Here is a 19,405-nt window from a genome sequence, read left to right as displayed (position 1 = left end):
ACAGGGGATCCTTCCAACTCCAACAACTCAGTGGTTCTGTGGTTCCATGTGACTGAATGAAAGGGGGAAGCATCATTCATTCACTCCTATACGCCTCCCTGCACATTAGCATTTTTATTTTTGGCCCCATTCTTTCAGTGAGGGACCCCAAAGCTGTTTTCTTTCATATAAACTGTTAAAGGAGGCAACATCTTTGATTGGTGTTTTGTTAGTAAGTCTTGGTGGAAAAGGGAGAAAAGAAATATTCCAGCTATAGTAAGGGGCAAAATGGACTATGATATGCCCCTAAACATTTGGAGGAAAAAGAAAAAACAGTCTGCCATGTATCCTTTGTGTTTCATAAATGTACTTCCTGGTCTTTATCAATGGTAGAAATTTATCAATACTCATTGCAATTCTGGCCACTTGCCAAATAGGTTTGAAGATGCAGGTAAAGTGTCAGATAGGCGTTTCATGCATATCACAAGTGTCTCTTCATGCTTTAATACTGCAGACGAATGGAAAGCACAAACATTCAAGACAAAGGAGACTGTTAGTGTTCTGGTTTTGCATGAAATGGGCAAGTATGGTTTGTTCTTTTCAGGGCATGAGTCTGGGTTTAAGTTTTAGTAGCCTTTTGGTGTGTGGCACTGGTGGAGTGGTTTAATTCTGAGTGCCAGGTTCTTTAATCTATATGAGAAGGACACAATTCACATTTCTTTTTCATGAAACATTGGCCTTCAAACTCTTGGTGACAATCAGAGGCAGCAACAGGCCCATGTTGATCTAATATGCCATAGCCATTCCCTGTCTCTTCAGAGAAATATATAAGACACCTGGGCTGTGGGATGCCAAGAGGATCACCCTGAATTGAGCATCCCCAAATATACACGTCAGCCCCATTTCATGGAGGAAGCTGTCTCAACATCTGGGCTAGAGCTTAGCTCAGATCTATGAAGTTGTAAAAATTGGCAGTGGTGGAAAAGCTGTCTCATCCTATAGTATGTTATTATAGATGTTAATTATCCTCAGTCATGAGGACAGGAGTTGTCTGCTGGTTGATAGTGCCCAGTGGGCCAAGCCTAGCCCCAAGGAAACTTCTTCTGTGACCTTGTCAAGTGGTTTGAAAGAACCACAAGTGCTTTTGAATGTCCAGACAGCTAGCAGCTGGAAAATATTGTTAGCAGCTGCAGGACTGCAAAAGCCTGTGATACTAGCTGCCAAATCCTTTCTGATTGTTGCCTAATCAGCTGGCTGTGGCTGCTCACAAACAGAGTTGGAGACTAAAGCAGATAAGTCCAAACACAAAAGCTGTTTGAATAGAAGATATATACTGATTTGTTGGATGGTGAAGATAAATTTGGTAATATTCAGAGTCCCTGGTTGTTGTTTTTTAGTAGAAGAATCTTGTGGGTTACATGTTTGCAGAAAATTATTAGTCTAAGCATTTGCACCTAACGTGAGGCATCACGTGTTTCAAGGGAGGTGATTAGTGGTGCGTTTCTGTTGTATCAAGCATGTGGTGACATTTTTTCTTCCCGTAAATTAATGAGAGAAGGTGTATTATAGGCACCAACCAGAGAGAAAAGATAGGAAAATCGTTTGCTTTAGAGCCTAATAACTTTCATATAATGCTTTGCTTTATGTCTTAATTATCCACTGCTGTCAAGGTATCTTTATAAAATAAGGTTTAAATTAAATTTATGTGGGGTTGAAAGTCATGTAGAATCAAATTCTCATTTGAAATCAAACATTTGAAACTTTCTCATTCCCCTGGGAGCTTCTGTAAAGCAAAATTGCTGCCTACTCCAAAAACCCCCACAGCATCATGGTCAGTCCTCTTACCTCAGGTCTGCTTCACTAGTATGAAAATGATAACCTTTATTAAAAGTGTTTTCTGTATTCTCTCTGGTTTCAAAAAATACTCAAAAGGTCTTATGAAAGCAAAATGCTTGAGAGTTTCCAAGGTCTTGTTTTCCCTCTGCATGGTGCATCATGATGTTTCATAAGGATATTATAGCTTTGTATTTCCACTCACTATATACTGTGTCTTCAAGATTAAAATAGGTTTTCTAGGTACATTAGTGTTGGTGATTTCTAATATTTTTCAGGTTTAATTAGTTCCTTTTAGACAAATCACCTGAACAGATTGAATATTTTTATTATATTGAACCAGTTCTGAAACTCTTACAATAGATTAATTTTTTTCTTTTACTTGCATGGATTGCTGAAGTTTCCTAAATAATATTTGAAATGCAGACATGCATTTACAGTGATTTCTTCCAAATGAAGCATTTGCATCCCTTCTCAAAAGACTTTTTTTGAAAGTCTTTAGAATAGAAAGCTATTTTTACTTTTTTTTTTTTTTTTCCTGTGCCTTATTTCGTAATGTTGTTAGGGAAAATACAGCAGTGGAAGTGGCTGTTAACAATTTCTCCATCAAATGGTACTTGTTTACCGGAATAAGCAAAGAACGGGTAGCAGAACTGAGCCATCCATTTTCCTGTGCTTCAACTTGGACAAAGTAAATCATGTAGATGTAATGTTATGTTGTGAAGGAGTCACAAACCTGATGTTCTGGCTGTTTGGGCATCGTCAAGATGCCCAAACATCTTAGCAATACACCAAGAGTATCTCCTGCCACTGCAGTTTTCAAGGAACCATCTCTCAGATTTCAGAACGTCACTCCATGAGTAAGAGTTTGAAGTGCATTGGAGAGATCCCACTCACTTTCCGCAAATCTAGGATACTGGCACTTCATTCAAGCTGGTATAAAGTAAACTCTGGAGTTGTGAACCGAACCCAGGCTTTCCGTAATTTTTAATATAAGTTGGAAGAAAGACTAGAAAGTACTAAAATCTATTTATTAGGGTGTGCAGTGAGCAATTCATTGTCAGCAATTCAATGCCAGTGTTTCTGAGTGCTGCTGTCCTAAAAGATCACTGCTAGTCTGTAACCCGTGTAATACTCATTGGTTACATATTTAAGTTATGCCAAAATGAAATGCTGTGCTGCTTTCCATCCAGAAAAAGCAGACTTTCTGTGAAGGGCAGTTGTTACATGCCAACCCCACTGTCAGCCCTGTTTTATTTCAAGGAGACAACATGAAATTCTGCATCAACTCACATATGTCAGACATGTCTGCTGAACTGAGGCAAAGAGAAAAAAAAAAACCAAAAAACTAATATAGTTTGTTTCCTGAATAGAGGAAAGGGAAGGCAAGGGAAGGGAAGGGAAGGGAAGGGAAGGTCAGATGTAACTTTCTGTTTTGTGCACAGTCCATATGTTACATGGAGAAAGATTCCTTAGTTCAAAAGAACAGGTTTGCCCTGTGGGATCAGCAGAGCAAAGTGTAATGAGCTTGTTCAGTGACACAGGTTGTAATGAGAACCTCTGGGCACTGCTCTTCTGTGACAGGCAAGCCATGTTGGTATTGATGGACAACCTCGTCTCCCTCTGTTTTGTACTAGGAAGGAGGGTTGAAGGAATGTCTTGTTCATTTATTTGTGAATTGGTGTCTCCTGATGTGAGAACAGGCTGAGTTTAGCATCTGCAAGTCTTCTTTCACGCATGGTTCCATTAGCATTTGAACATCTTAATTCCAAGGTCTAAGTGCAGCAGAATTGTTGTCCCTGAAGCTCAGTCCCTGCTTCCCTTTTTTCAGAGTCAGCAGAAGCTGAGATGGGTAACTTTCCTAGTTCCCTAGTTCCTAGTTTCCCTTGAGATGGGGAATTTTCCACTGCTCCATGTGTAGCTGTGCCTTGCTATCTGAGAGCATAGTTAGTGTGCATCTGTATACAGTTTGCCTTTCTTTTGTTAGATGGCAGTAACTGGATGCAATGGTTGATGGTTAACTTTTTTTATTGGTGTGTATTTGCAGTACCATTAAGGAATCCACTTTAAAGAAGCCATGCAAATAGGAGCTATCAAAATCTGATCAGTCTCTCTCAAGTAATTTAATAGCAAAATAGAGCATGTTGGCTGCAGGCAGCTCTTAAAAGCACCACTTGAATTTAAGAAATCCATTTATCTCTGCATTGGCTATTCCAGCTGTTTGTGGTTGGAGGCGCTCCCCTTGCCAATTTAACTTTGTTTTTAGTTATTTGGCCCTGCACTCAGATTCTGGCACCAGTGAATAGCATGTGCACCATGTAGAAATGTTTTGGCAATTATGAGCCAATTAAGTTTAGCTTGTTCCCTTGTTCTATCCTTCTTATGATATCCAGCAAGAAGACTCATGACTGAGATATTTAGCATCTATTAATAAACCAAAAATATCTCAGTTTTGCAGAGTCTGGGGTCTGTTTATCTCTGTACTAAAGGTTCCTTGAAGAATGAATTTTCAAAGGAAATTATAATTAAAACTGCTTCACAAAAATATATATATGAAAAGTAATTCTTATTGTCATTGGGCCACTTGTGTTAAAAAGCCCTCTGGGCACTCAGGTATTTGAACACTGTCATCTAAGGTTAGCTAAACTGATGAAATAGGATTAAGAAGGAGATAACAAGGATGGTGGCTTTATCCAGTCATCTTTACCCTTTCTTTAATTTGTTTGTCTTGGCAAGGCTTCTCCAATGAGACATGAAGCTATTGCTTACCTTTTTTTAAACTGTCAGGTCAGATCTGAAGATAAAAGCCATCAGTTGGACAGGTGGAAACCATAAAACAGCAAATATCTAGAAACACTCCTTTGTGTAATGTTGTACTCCTTTCCTTTTATTTGCTCATTAAAGATTGTGATCCATTTATTGATGAAATTTATGACCACCATTACAGGGTATTTATGGGCCTCACAAACTTTTAATGAAGTCATTTTTGCAATGCTTGTCTCTGTCTGAGAAATACAACTATTTCTGTCTAACAGGTAGATACTGTCACAGTGTCAAGCTGACTAGCTCAAGTTCTCCTAAGAAAGGTATGACAGAGACTGGGTTGATCCCAGCACAGAATCTAAGCTGCTGCATTCCTCCTTTCTCTTTTTCCGCTTTGTAAAGTTCCTACACCAAGGGGGAAGTACCTTTTGATTAGGGATCTTCAGGCACTTTCACAGTAGTTGAAGTGATGTTAGAAATGTTCAGTGGTGGTTTAGTGAATGGTTGATATATGCAGCCATTAGGAAAAACACTAATGCAGTTTTCAGAATCTCAGAGAGGAACAACTAGAAAGTATTAATCTGTTTGTCCAATTTTACTTTACAATTTGTTTAAAATACAGCTGTTAATGGAATCCTTAAACAGAAGCAAACTAAGTGATATGTGGAATACCTAAATCACTGATCAGAGTTGATGGATAAAGAGTGAGGTCTTACAAAGATGAGGTTTAGTAGATACACAGAACCTAGAGGGCTGGAATTGCATCCAGTCTGTACTTCCCATGTCTTGTTGTCTACCTGCATCATAGGCGCCATAGCAGGATAAATGGCAAAAAAGCTGTTCCACTAAAGCTAATTTACTTTTTATAGTGTATTTCTGCCTGATAATACACCTTTTACTCCTGCAGAAGTAAATTCTAGTATCATGTAGTTCAGTGGCATTTTTGCCATTTTTTTTGTATCAGAATCAGATGTTTTTTTCAATAGAGAATTCAGCAAAGTATTATGTAGATAAGAATATAGCACAGTGTATTAAATGAAGAAAAAGTCAATGTTGACAGGTGGGAAGCAGCAAATAGTTCTTAAGCAGAGAGCTTTAAAATGAGTAAGGTATTAAATAGGGAGCAATTCATCTTGGGATGTGTTCTTTCAATATATCAAATAATGAATGATAAGAAGGGAGATGTAAACACCAAGTTGATTAAAACTTTGGATGATATTGGACCAGGGAGGATAGTGTATATCAGATGGAATAAAATTTCTGAATCATCTGGCAAATTTTAGGAGATGGGTGAAGGAAAATGAAGATGGTTGCAATAGGCAGAAATGTCAGACAGTTCATCAAAAGAGAAATTATTGAATAAGAAAGACTGACATAGGGTGGGGAAATTGTTGGGCTTATACTTTATAACAGCCTTTTGTCTGTGTGTATTAAAGTGTGAAATGTTAGAATCACAGAATCATTAAGGTTGGAACAAAACCTCCAAGATTATTGAGTCCAACCTGTGACCAAACATCACTAAGTCAATTAGCTATTCTACTAATGTAGTGCCTTATACTTTCATTTTTTGAACACTTCCAGAGACTGTGACTGGATGTCACCAATGTTTAACCACCCTTTCAGTGAAAATATTCTTCCTCATATCCAACCTGAACCTCCCCTGGCACAGCTTGAGTCCATGTCCTTTTGTTCTGTCGCTGGTTGCCTGGGAGGAGACTCTGGCTACAGCCTCCTTTCAGGCAGTTGTACAGAGTAATAAGGTCCCTCCTGTGCTTCCTTTTCTCCAGGCTAAAGGGCCCCAGCTCCTTCGGTCACTCCTCATAGGACTTACTCCAGACCCTTCATCAGCTTCATTGCCCTTGTCAGTCTGGCCTCATTCCAGCAACTCAGTGTCTTTCTTGTAATGGGGGACCCAAAACTGAACACAGGATTTGAGGTGCAGCCTCAAGTAAACTTAAGCATTAAGCTAATTAAACTGAAATTAAACCCTGTCTCATGGAGGAGAGTCCGGAGAACGTGTTGCTTTCTGGTTTCACCAAAACAAAGAGCATTAAATGAGGATGTAAGTGACATTCTGGAAAGGACAGTGGATAAGCATGAGAGAGATGGGATTAAAAGTGTGAACTTCTTCTCCTCTCTGACTGGTCAATACTGTCCTTTCAGATTAGACCTGAGACACAGTCCTGGGATCTGCATCTCACAATGATGACAATCATGATGGGGATCATTGTGGAGGTGCAGGACACTGCTTTCGTGCAAGAAGTCTGATGTGTCATGAGTTGTTATAATGACAAGACCAGTCACACGCAGTGGTGTTTCTCTGTGTATATGCACAGCAGCTTCAGGGGTCCTGGTTGATAGGAGCTGATACTGAACCTGCAGGAGAGGCTCCTTTGGCTTAGACCCTGACTCTGTGCCAGAGGTGTTCATTCTGCTGTGATGGCCAGCTTCTGTTCTATTCTGTCACCTTGTCCTGCAACAGTGTCTCACACCCAGTGGGTTGTAGACCTCAGGAAAAGTGAAAAGTGAGGTGGGAAGGGTTAGGTAGGAAAAGAATTATGTATTTGCAGTAATTAAACACTAGTCCTGTATCTCTGTGTCTCTCACCAAGTCACTCACCTGTTTTGTTTGGGATCACCTGTTCTCTGTAAGCTTCTTAAATATAACTCATAGAGAAATGCTAAAACGTAAGGCTCTGTTAATATGAGCACATAGGTAAGAGCTTGAAGGAATTTAAAAATTCAAGGGATAAAATTTTTTTTATTTTGAATAACCCAAGGCAGCTGCACAGAGGCATCTTTGTATGGCTAGAAAGGTAGTAGCAATGACACTGCCACCTATGAATAATAATGTCATTATACAGGGCCTTGGCAGGACTGAAGCTGGAACACTGCAGACAATAATAGGCCATTCACTCTGAAAAACAGAACTGAAAATAAGAAGTTGGAGCATAGTCAGAGAAAAACAAAGAGGAGGCCAAGATAGTCAGGACTTCATTGAGCTCATCTGTGATGTAATGCGGTATATTTTCTGGTAGATGATAAGCTTCTGCCAATGAATCTATGTGCAGACTCATCTGTAGGCTTCTGTTGACTTCAGAAATTCCTGCTCCAAGTTGGGTGATCTCATCCTTAGTCTAACATTTTATTCCAACTGTGTATGGTTCAGTCTACTGCTGGTCAGGTGTTCTTTCTTTACATTTTGGCCTTGCTAGTTGTCTGTATCCCCTTCCAGATAAGAGTCTCTCTGCCTAAGGAAATGAGCTCGTCTGACCATCACTGAACATCTGGAAGCCATCTGAAGTTGCATTATCACTATCTTGCAGACCTCTCTCTTCAACTGTCAGAGGCATATTTAGACAATTTCTTTCTAGGCTTTCTGGCAGCTAAATTCAAGCAAAGATATTTTACAGACCCAAGCCAATAATGATTTGCTTCATGAAGCTGTCCCGAAGGAAACCTAGTTCTATAGGCACAGTCACTGGCCTGTAGAAGATGTGAAGCTCATGGAGAGCATCTTTCCTTAAAGGAAATGTAGCCAGGAGAGGCATTATTTTAAAAAGGGAGTTTTCCAGATAAAAGATGGGCTCGTGACTGGACAAAGTCACTTTGTTTACCCAGTGTAAGCCCTAAGACAGGAAAGAGTTTGCAGTGAGACATGGCAAATTTTTCTAGGGGTTGTATTACATTTTAGGTAGCATATTTGTGTTTAGATTTAACAGGTATTGACAATTCCATTTTATTGCAGGAGCAACTGCTTCATTCCAACTGCAGAATTTGTTGTGGGATTTGCCTTGCTGTGTTTTTAATTAATATTCTTTTAATTTTGAATTCTTTGTCTCTACTTAATCCAGTCCAGAGAGCCTGAGCAGGCTGACTTTGGAGAGCTGTGATAGGTCCGTCCTTGTCTTCAGATTGATCTGCTGCCAGCTGTATCTGCCAGCACTTCAGTCAGCTGCTTCTCTCCTCCCCTTTTGTTTCTGCAGATACCTAGCTAGGATTTTAAATCCTGTGCTTTGTCATCCTTGTGATTTGTCAGCAGAAGCCAACTTTTCTTTCCCCTTCCCTAAGGTGTACTGGAGCTTGGCTGGGAAAGCCTACGTCAGTGTGGATGTTCAACTAGAGTGGTCTTCTTTTTCCCCAGCCTACTCTATCCAAAGAAGTATTTTGCTCTTTGGTATAATATGTCTCCTGAGTATATTTGTAACTGGAAAGGAGCTGCCAGGGGTGTGAAACTCATATATGTACTGTCAGGCTTTCCTGAGTCCTAAACTCCCATGCAGTTCTCCCATTCTTACTTCAATGGAAAATACGCAAACTCTGGCTTAAGAGAACTGCATTACACTTCCAGTACTGGTTAATATATAATAATTAGAGATATAAAAAACTTGAAACAACATCTGAAATCTGCAATGGGGTTGCATCAATGTGCATCAGTATGGAAAGTGTGGTGGTCTTGATCCCCCCCCTACATTCCATTCCTGCTTTTTGACCTCACTCCTGCACTTGTGCTGCACTGTGTTGTGCTCTTCTGCAGGAGCCAGAACAAGAATGTTTGTCCCAGGAGAGTGCTGCCCTGCATCTGTATGGCCCCTTCTGCAGCCACATCCTGTTCTTTCTCACAGTGTGTTAATGCAAACAATGCTTGGCTGTTGCTACCAACAATCCTTGTTTGGCTCCACAGCTATCCATCCAGCTGTTGCTGTTTGCAACATGAACAATAGCCACCTTGCCTTCCAGGCTTCTACAGAAACTGATGCTGCAGGTATTTCCACTGGTGTGGAGACATGGGATATCCTTGTCTCAGTAGTATCATTTACCAAGCGTGGAAGAGGACTAATATTGGCACTACTTCCGTGCCATCTGTCACCTCTCTGAGAGGATCACCAAAGGCAGCAGTAAAGGCAACAGAAAGCTTGCTGTAAATAAGTAAAATTTACTTCCTGTAAATATTGAAGGAGACCAAAATCAAATATGGATGTGGATTACTCTAAAGCAGAAATACAGTTTGCAGTGAGATAAGCAGATAACTACTGTGTCAGTGAATGGGTTGTGGAGAAATATGGCCAGCACATTCCACATTGTGGTTGCTGGTCTGCAGCATTTTATCACTTAATGATGTAAGAAATAAATTTTCAAAAAGCGAGATGCAATAGGTGGTGCAGTCATTACGTTTTTCTTGGTTACCTCAGGCAAAATTAGTAGGACACGAGTTTATAGAGAGGAAAGGCACTTTATAAAATAGAAATTGAAATTGATAAAGAAAAAGGTGTACAATGGGATTTCTTATTATAATAAAATGAAATTGTGTGTTATTTAATCAAAGAAGTACATTTTGAGAACATTTTGTAAAAATGACCTTAAAAAGGTTGCCATGGAGAAGAATTAATGTGACATTAATTAAGAATATTGACCCAAAAATTTGGTACAGAAAGTACATGTTCTTTCAGAGAACAAAGTTGCTTTGGTTTATAATTATATTTGATTGTAGTTCTCATAGTGATTTTACAGACCTTTTTAATGGAGTAGGAGAATGGTGTAAACTGTTGCTTCTCTCCTGTAATAGTCAGCAATGAGTAGTCAGAAATATGGGTTCTCTGTAAATACTTCCAAGCAATATTTAGATAATTTTATTCAGTTTTTAGGGAAACTAACTTGGTCTGAGTGGTTGTTTTCTGGTTGCTGTGGGAGTCATGAACAAGGAAGACCGTGTTTGTGAGGGTGTCCATCAGAGATGCAAGTCTGTTCTCTCTTGCCATCGGTGGTAGTTCAATCTCCATGCTTATTTGAACTTCTCCTTCATAGTTAGGAGATTCTTTTCTTCTTCTCTTCTTCACTCCTCTGTTGCAAGACCAGCTCTCAAAAGGTAATTGTACAACTTTTGCTGCTCTAGTGTTCCAGCCCACTCCAGTGGAAACTTCTTGAACCAGCACTGTGTGTCATAGAATCTCAGTTTGTGATTTACAGGAGGAGCATTATCCATCAAAATATGGGTGCTGATCAGCTGTTCCACTTTCTTACCCTTATCATCATGCCTTCAACATACTTCCTCTTGCTAAGGATGTTGTAGAGCTGGAAATTCTTCTTTAGTTACCTCTGGGCCCTTGAGAGCTGAAAAAAAGCTGAAAAAAGATGATTTTGTTTTGTTTTGCCTAGGTCAGAGAGAAATAAATGGAACTGAGATGTACCAAAAGTGATGGTTCTTACAGGATTCTAAAAACATTAATAATTTAGCAGGTTGCTATTTGAAGAAAATTTGGTGCTAATTGATTCTATAGTTTTTTGAGCCATCCATGTTTTTATAATCTGATATTTCACTAGCTGATCAAGGAATCAGCTTCGGTAGAAAAGACAAGGAAACTTCTGCAAGTTCTAGTGCATACTGTAAGAATATGCTTGAAGTCAAAAGGGAAAAAAAGTGAATAATCAACGAGAAATTAAACTCAAGCAGTTTAAAAAAATCAGGAGAGGATGGGTAATGAAACCTGAATTAGAATCATAACCCTTTGCAATCTTGCACAAAACAGTATATAAATTTAATTGGACCCACTGGGTTTTGCAAGCTTACTTGTGTAAGGGGCTGCTGATTGCTTTAATAGAAACATCATCCTTCACAGTGTCAGGAGAACACATGGGAATCTCTGATCACACATGCCAAATGTCACAAATGTTTTGTGACATTTTTAAACCTTGAAAAGCTGTTGTAGTTTTGGAAATCCATAAAAACCAAGGATGGCATGCTTTGTTCACTAGTGGTTCTTTTGTAAAAGGCTGTTGGTAGTGAAATGCTGTCAATAATCACAATCCCTCTGGTAAAATAGTGTCAGAGTGTACACATTTAAATCGGGGCTTAAATAATGTCGTGAAGTATTGTATGTTGACATCATAAAATAAAGTGGCTGTCTTGATTTTTTTGCTGCAGAAAATATCTTAAAATCTTTGATAGTAGTAAATGCAGCTTCTTTGAAAAATCACATCATTTGTTGTAGCCAGGCTTTTACTGAAAAAATGTGAATTCAGCCTTGGACTCCAAAATGTTCTAGAACAGTGCAGTAGTCTGTTTTGCTTTCTGCAGACTGTGAAAGATTGTCTCTGATACAAGTTTCAGATTTGGATGGCTTCTAGCAATCCTTCTGTGAACTCTGTTATGCTGGTGCCCTGAAGAAGGAGTTATGCGTCAGGAGGCCATTCTGATAGACAGAGCCACACAGCAGAGAGACAAACCAACTTAAACTGGAGAAACAGCAGACAACAGATGGATACAATCAGATAGCAACATTCAGGGAAACAGGAGACAGTACTGATCCAGAATATGACTGAGCTACAGTGAGCACATCAGGAGCCTGGCTTTTTACTTATCAGAGGAAAGAGGAGTCTTAAGAAGGAATTTGAAGGGAGATAATGAAATAGCTCTGCAGATGTTTACTGTGATTCCCTCCTAGGCATGAAGGAAAGTGTGGGAGGAACATGGAGGCACTTGTTTGAATGTTTGTCATGTGGGGGTGGAAGCTGATAATGTGGGTTATCAGAGAGAGATTATTGCATCTCTCTGGTGCAGCAGAGTTAGAGCAGCAGAAGAACATAAGGAAACATCAGCCATCAGACAATCAGTTCCTTGGAGTTCTCAGGCTGAATCCATCAGTACTGAGATGTGGTTTTGGTAGGACAAGTGCCAGAGAAGAACAAACATGGGAGAAGAGTTGTTCAGTCGATTTTATTATGATTTTGGAGAATGTCAATGATGTTTTCCTAAGGAATCAGGAATTCAGCTCCATTAGCTTTATTGACTGTGTCTTGTGTCTGTATCCAGAACTCTGTGTCCTCACACAAGGATACCTACATGTGGATCTTAGTAAGAACTGAATACCAAGGATATAAAATCTCATGCTGCTGGTTTAAATCCTTCATTTGACATTGGTAAGAGCTTTGCCTGAAACCTCAGTCAGACTAGGATTTCACTTTTTGTGCTCTGTGCAGTACTTTGTATCCAAGCATTTTGTTCAGCTTCCAGATGATGATTCTGCTTTAATTAAAATTTCCTACGAGCTCTTGATTTAACTCCCCTATCCATCTGTTATTGCACTAATATCCCAGATAATGTCTTACAGTAGCTCCCAGAGAGCCTAGTAAAAAAAAGTGATAACATCATTTACTGTTGGGTTGTGAAGTACAATCAAAGCATTATCTTTTCTAAGGGCTTCTACAACCTGAAGCAAGGAATGGCACTGAGAGCCAAGTCCAAGAGGAGTGAGCAGGTATCTACACACATCACTATGCAGCTCCTTATGGAAAATAATGACTTGGATCTCAAAAACTGTACAGCTGCCTGTGTCCCTGAGGCAGTTTAAGGGCAGCCCTATGTTAGTGCAGTAGCATTGCCCAGCATTGGAACAAGCTGGTTTAGTGCTTGTTGGGCTATTTTGGTACCACTGCACTGTAGAATGGAAGTGTGCTTTAAATAGAAAATATCTGTAAGATGCTTTTTAATAATGTGTTCTGCTATTTTTTGTGATGTATTCTATTTTTAAGAGCTTTTTTTTCTCTATCTGAGCTAAAAAATTGTGCCACAATAATAAGCAAGAGCACTCCTAAGACTGGAAGTAAATACATGTGAAAAGAACAACTTGTTATTTGAATAAGTTTGCCTGAAGGGGAAATTTCTAAACTTCTAGTAAAATTCCATTCCCTTCCTTCATGTTAATTAAATAAAAGTTGGAAGGATAGGAGAGCATAGCTGGTAGTGTGATATAACTGGGCCACAGCTCAAGAAGTATAAAGTCATCTTACCCCCCTTGCCTTTTTATTGAGCGCTGTGATATTTCATTTTCAATAATGAACTGCATTTATGCAAAAGTTTTCTGTCCTACCAAATGAAAGGAGGAACATGTTGACAGGAAACAAAATTGCATAATCTCTGCAGAAGTCTGTGACTGAATCACTGCTCTGTTCAAACCTGTGCCATTTGATATGGCATCAGGAGGTTTCTTCCACTGGCTTGAATAAGAAAAGGATAAATGACCACTGCCATTATGGGATCAGGGTCACATTTGTCTCAGTTATAAATTATCCTTGTAGTAAAATGGGATTAAATAGTGCATGTTTATGACCTCCAGCAAAATCTTCTAGAGAGATCATGTTATGCTTGGAATCAGTCTTTTCAGGCACTCTGGTGGAGGGGGTTAACACAGTAGCAATATTTCTCCAGGTTGTCCCCCATTCCTCTTTTTCACTCTTGGAAGCAGTGACTTCTGGCTGCTATGTGCTGGACCACATGCAGACACAGCAGGAGGCCCTTGGCTTCTCTGGCTGCATCTGCTGTCCAAGCAACTGCTCCTCACTCTCTCAGAGGAAGACGCAGTGGGCAAATAGAAATATTTTGCAGGCCAGATGGGGCTAATGGACCACAAACTGGAGCATTCTGACCAAAATGCATATTTAATTGCAGGTTGTTTCTTGAATTTCTGGCAGGCACTGTGCTTGACTGGTTTCTGCTGACCACATCTAGTTTTGCATTTTTCCACTCCTGATCATGTCAGTATTATTCAGAGGCACTCAGATTTTCCAGGAATTTCTTAATCCCTCTGAGATCAGACATACACACATACATTCAGGTAGTCCTCAAGTAGTGCAGTTACGTTAAGTGGCACTCCTACAATAAATAACTGTTGTCACATCCTCTGGGGTAATTTCTGGAAAAACATGCTTTGATTATTTTTGTTTCATTATGTTGTGTTTTTCACTCAAATTGTTGGCTTTAGGTTTGTGTATCCAAAGGAAAGTTAATGCTGCTTGTCCAGAATGTAAGGAATTTCCCTCAGGCCTGTGCTTTTGCCCTTCATACCTGTTTAGGGTAACATATATATGAAGTAGACCAGGGATGACAGGATTATTTGTTATCCAGTTATCCAGTTATTTGTTTGTTTGGTTTTTTTTTTTGTTTTGTTTTTTTTTTTGTTTTGTTTTGTTTTGTTTTTTGTTTTGTTTTGTTTTGTTTGTTTGTTTGTTTTTTACATACTCTGACATCCCAAAATTAGATCTGTATTACATCTGTTACATATACATCTGAGACCCATAACGTTTGTGGACTTATTTCAGAATATTCGTTGGACCAGATTATTTCAGTGTTACAACCTGCTTCTCAACATTTCCCCTGTTGTTTATTGAAATAAGAGCTGTTCCTTTACCTCCTCTGTCAAACAGTGCAACTTCTAGATCTTTTAAAGCAGCTGCTGTTGCACTCCACATCAGCAGTGGTATAATTTCATTAGTGGAAAATAAAGCCTGGTAAAGTAAATGTGGTATAAAGTGTTATGTAAGAGGAAACATTTAATGAGCAGATACTTAAAGTTCTGTTTACATTGTATGCACATGGCTGGTTAAGTTTTTCTGGGCTCCATTGTGTAAAACAATATGTCTGTCCTAAGTAAGGAGTGAATTTGTTTTTCTAATATTCCCATCATTCTGGAACTAATGCATCTGACATTGCAAAGCTTTGAGATTATCCAAGAGAATGTTTGTAGAATATGGTAGAGACTATAATGCAGAAATAAGAGTAAGCATATTTAGGTTGAAGACGGCTTAGTTATAAAATTTGGTTGCTTAAAAACATTTCCAATGCCTTCTGATAATGTCTGTGGCTGGGCCAGTGTCTTCTCCATTTCTCTCCAGGTAGGACACCAAGAAAGGAGTTTTTAAGACAGGACATAGTTAAGAATCAGCCTTCAGATCCATCAGAAAGTTGGTAGTTATCTGTGTTCATTTAAGGAACCACAGAAGAAGGAGCCTAACATATGAGGCATATCAAGCAACAATAGCAGAGGTCTGGAAAAAATTTCCTAAAAAGGACCATATTGGCCAAAGACACCCAGACAAGATGTTGTCTTGACTGGTGAGATGATGCCAAGGGTCACACCACAAAACTAAAAGAAATGAGATCAGACTGAGAACTTAAGTTATGGCTAAAATCCAGCCCTCCAAAGGAATTAATCAAATGAGTTTTGGAAGGCTTTGTCTGGGAAAGAAGATGTCTTCTCTGCCTTTAATTCTCTGGCTGTTGTTACAAAGGAGAAGCTTAGGCCCTTTCATTAGACATGCAGTATGTGCAGCTTGGTTGTGCAATAAGCACCAGTGGGTGTGCATGAAACTGATGTGTGTTGGAGCTCCTTGGTGGACTCAGGCCAAAGCTGGGTCCTGGTCAGCAGACCTGTGAGCAAGTGCTGTTCCTTGAGCTGCTGCACACAGGGCTGGCCCCACCACACTTGGCTGCGTTCAGCAGTTACCTAAATCAAACCTGCTGATCCAGTGAGTCACTCATACCCAGAGCAGGCCTTGAGTAGATGTCCCGTTCAAGTTCTCTTTGTAGCAGTTTCTAAAGATGAATCTGTTGCTGAGGTAAGATGCAGTTGGTTTTCCATAGGTAAAATGGACTGTATGAAATCTTACAGCCCATAAATTTTGAGCTGTCTATGGGTGACCGTGCTCAGATTGTCGGCACTGTAGGAAAGATCTTGTCAAACTTTTGAAAATACCTAAAGCCGACTTTTAAATTATAGTCAATGTACTATCCAGTAGTATCTGAAGTGTTAAAAATGGGTTGTAAATGGGACACAATCTCCTAAATAATCTTTAAAATCAAGAGGACAGAATGGTAATAATAATGATAGACATGAGTCAAAGGGGAAGAACTCAGCAGTTTTGCTCCCTCTTCAGAAAAGGTGTATAAGATGAACCTCCTAGGCAGGCCTAACCAAACTACTTTATTTCCTACATATGACCCTCCAAGTCATTGTTTCTAGTGCCCTTTTTTTTTGCCCTCTAACACCAGACAAAACAGGAAGCCATAACTTAGTCACCTCCACTTGTTCAATTAAAAAATAGCTTGTCTAATCATGGAACATGCCAAGAGATTTTAGGCAACGGTTTTTCTTACCTGTACATTCATTTTGTCCACATAAAGTTTTCCAGGAAAAAAATTTTCACCTTCCACATCTGAAGACTAATAAAAATTTAAAACAAATACTTTCTAGGGTTTTAATTCCAGCTTGTTTTTCTTTACCTTTGTCTGACCTTAACAGCTTCCTCTAAAAGTGTGCTTTTTGCTCTTTATGCAGAGTGTATGTGGATGGACCTTTTGGAAGTCCCTTTGAGGAATCCCTGAACTACGAGGTCAGCCTCTGCGTGGCTGGAGGTATTGGGGTTACACCATTTGCATCTGTGCTCAACACACTGCTGTAAGTGAGCTTAAGCCTTTAAAGCCATTTTGCCCCAGTTTGCAGCAACAATGCATGTCAGAAAGTCTTTGAGGGTCTTAAAAAACTTCCACTGGCATAAGTGAATAATTCCTTGAAAAGATGTAGAAGACTGAGATGTCCCTAAAGGTCATAAATCCTCTCATATCAGCTCTGAAACCCAAAGAGCTGTGGCAGAGATCCACCTGAACTGAGACAGTGTCACCAGCCTCTGTATCCTGCCACAAATCAAGCCTGTGATTAATCTAGTCACAGCCCTTCAGCAGGACTTGTTCCCCCAGTCCCAGCATAGATGAGGCTGTGTACTGTAACAGTTTTTGGGAGTCAGACAATTGTGACAATCCTTCTGCTGGAAATGCCGGACCAACTCTCCTGGTTTGACTTTCTAAATGTCTAAGCTTTAGGTTTTAATAGAAGGGGATCAATCTGAATTCAAGTAGTATGCAGATATTTAACTCCATTTGAAAAGTTTAAATTTTAGGTATGCATTTTTCTATTTTTCCCTTGTTTCTCTATTTTAAAATTTCATTTTAATGTAAAGCCTTTGATATTCTATGCAGATTAAACCTTTCACCTCTTGTTTTTCTGTCACATTGACATCATGGATCCCACTAAATCTTATGTTATGTGAAATAGGCTTCCTTTTATAATTGCTATCGATTTTATTTATATTTGCTAGAGTTATTGGTTAAGGGCTCTGGTCACAGGTTAAGCACCCCTGTATCAAACGCCCAGCATAAACAGCCAGCCAAAGCAGCAAACCTTCCCTGAGAGGCTGAGAGGCCAGCTGGCCTTGGAAGGGCTTTACATGCTCCTTGCAAGATGAGCATCCCAGTGGTCAGCTCTAACTCCAAAGTTAAGTTGAAGTGTGAAATTTAGGTGCTGTACACATTCTTCTGTCCTTAGACTGGGCTGGACCTGACAGTGCTGAGTGCTACTGAAAGTTATTAGCCTTTTGTGTCTCATAATGCTGCAGCCCGCAAAAACCATCTTGGGCTCCCTCATTTTCTTTTCTTGAGAGAATACAGATCACCTTCTCAAAACCAGGGTACATTTTTGCTGAAAGCCTGGGGCTCAGGTGGATAAAATGACTGTTTTCCTTGTGATGGATTATCCCTGATGGTCTTTAGCAAAAATGTCATGGAACACAAAGATGGGCCAGCAGCAGGTAATTAGATGTTTGCCTCTAATGTGTGTTATCCGAGGCTGTAAGAATTCTCACAGACACTGCAAGAAAATGGTTGTGTCCAAAGGATTTTTCAATGTCCATTTATCTGCATAAACCCATAAATTAACTTCCAAGAAGCTAATTCCATAATCTGCCTTTTTAGCTGCTCTTCCCCTTGTGCACTGTACAATATACAAGGGAATCACTCCGAGGAAAAGTAACAGTCTTAGTCTGCTTCCCTCCTCAGTATTTAAAGATCAACAAGACACTGGTTTAGTGACTGATCTATGTGAGTCTTTGCCCTGGCTTGGAAGCAGATATTGGCAGGTATGAACATGCAAGCTGCCTGATGGTGCCAGCTTTGCAGAGCAGCCAGGCCAGTCCTGTTGTGTCAAGGACACTCAGGTCTAGGAGAGATCCAAAGCCTGTCCTTGAAATCTTGTTTCCTGCTCCATTTTTTTCCTGTTGTATGTACATAATTTGATTCATGCCCCTGCCCTTCCCTCCACTTAGCTGTTGAACTCTGTGCCCTATTTTAAGAAATTATGATGTACTTTATGGAAAGCTAGAGTCTTTTATGCACATGAGTCTGTAAATAATGGCTGTTATGGACAGTGTAACACAGAAACACACAAGAAATGGGGGTTGTAATGGGGGATTGCACCTCTCCTGCACAATATATCCTGCTGGAGGTAGGCCCAGGCATATGTGTCTGGGGTGCTATTTTAAATCTATGCTGGACTTGTTTGATGAAGCCTTGCAGTCCAGCCTCTTTGTCCGGATGCAGTGTTTCATCACCAAGAGTGGTGTTTTGTTACTGAACTGGGGCATTTCAATACAAAATGCCTTGCATTTTTCTCTTTTATCCCTTTTTATAGTGAAAGGCACTTATTTTCCTTGCTACTGCTTATAGTTCTCTTGTCATATCTGACCAGACTGTGACTCTTCCTAAGTGCTTGTCTTAGTCTAGGCAGTCAGAAAGAGATGGAGGAAATCATGTTTGAAAAGTCAACAGCTAACAAATAAAAAATTGGAAATCAGGACTCAAAAGACACTGTACTCCCCAGTCTGAAAGCACTTCTGGGGAGTTTACATGAAAGGTGAGTTCTCAGTTGTACGTGCTGCTGAGGTGCTGCTGATGTCTCCATCCTTGTTCCTCAGGGCAGAGATATGGGGAGGCAAGGCACTGGTTGGAGCCATCACTTACATAGATCTATTAACCCTATATCCTTGCTGGGTATGCCAGCAACTCTACACTTTGGAATAAAGTACAGTGCTTATGGTGAGATGTATCATGAAACTTTTCAACCAGGCCTGGCTCACAGGATTTTAATTTTAAGTGAACAGGCTATGGCCTTCTCTATCTGAAAATCATTCTAGGAGGAAAAGGGGAAAACTGCACTGATCATTTCAGT

The 19,405-nt window shown here is 39.8% G+C and overlaps 1 protein-coding gene across 3 annotated transcripts in view; it reads left to right on the top strand.

The window, feature by feature from the left end:
* NOX4 (NADPH oxidase 4) overlaps nt 1–19,405 on the top strand; it is a 108,497-nt gene that overhangs the window by 72,207 nt on the left and 16,885 nt on the right. For all 3 annotated transcript variants that reach the window (XM_041414087.1, XM_041414085.1, XM_041414086.1), the window contains one exon: nt 16,685–16,804. In XM_041414087.1, the coding sequence (XP_041270021.1) occupies nt 16,685–16,804 (120 nt within the window). The remainder of the gene's footprint in view (nt 1–16,684; nt 16,805–19,405) is intronic.

This window comes from Onychostruthus taczanowskii, unplaced genomic scaffold (assembly GCF_017590055.1).
Source record: "Onychostruthus taczanowskii isolate IOZ18803 unplaced genomic scaffold, ASM1759005v1 scaffold44, whole genome shotgun sequence".
In the NCBI taxonomy this organism is placed as follows: Eukaryota; Metazoa; Chordata; class Aves; order Passeriformes; family Passeridae; genus Onychostruthus; species Onychostruthus taczanowskii.
The sequence above is the reverse complement of the archived record's forward strand: the minus strand, read 5'-3'. Positions and strand labels throughout refer to the sequence as shown.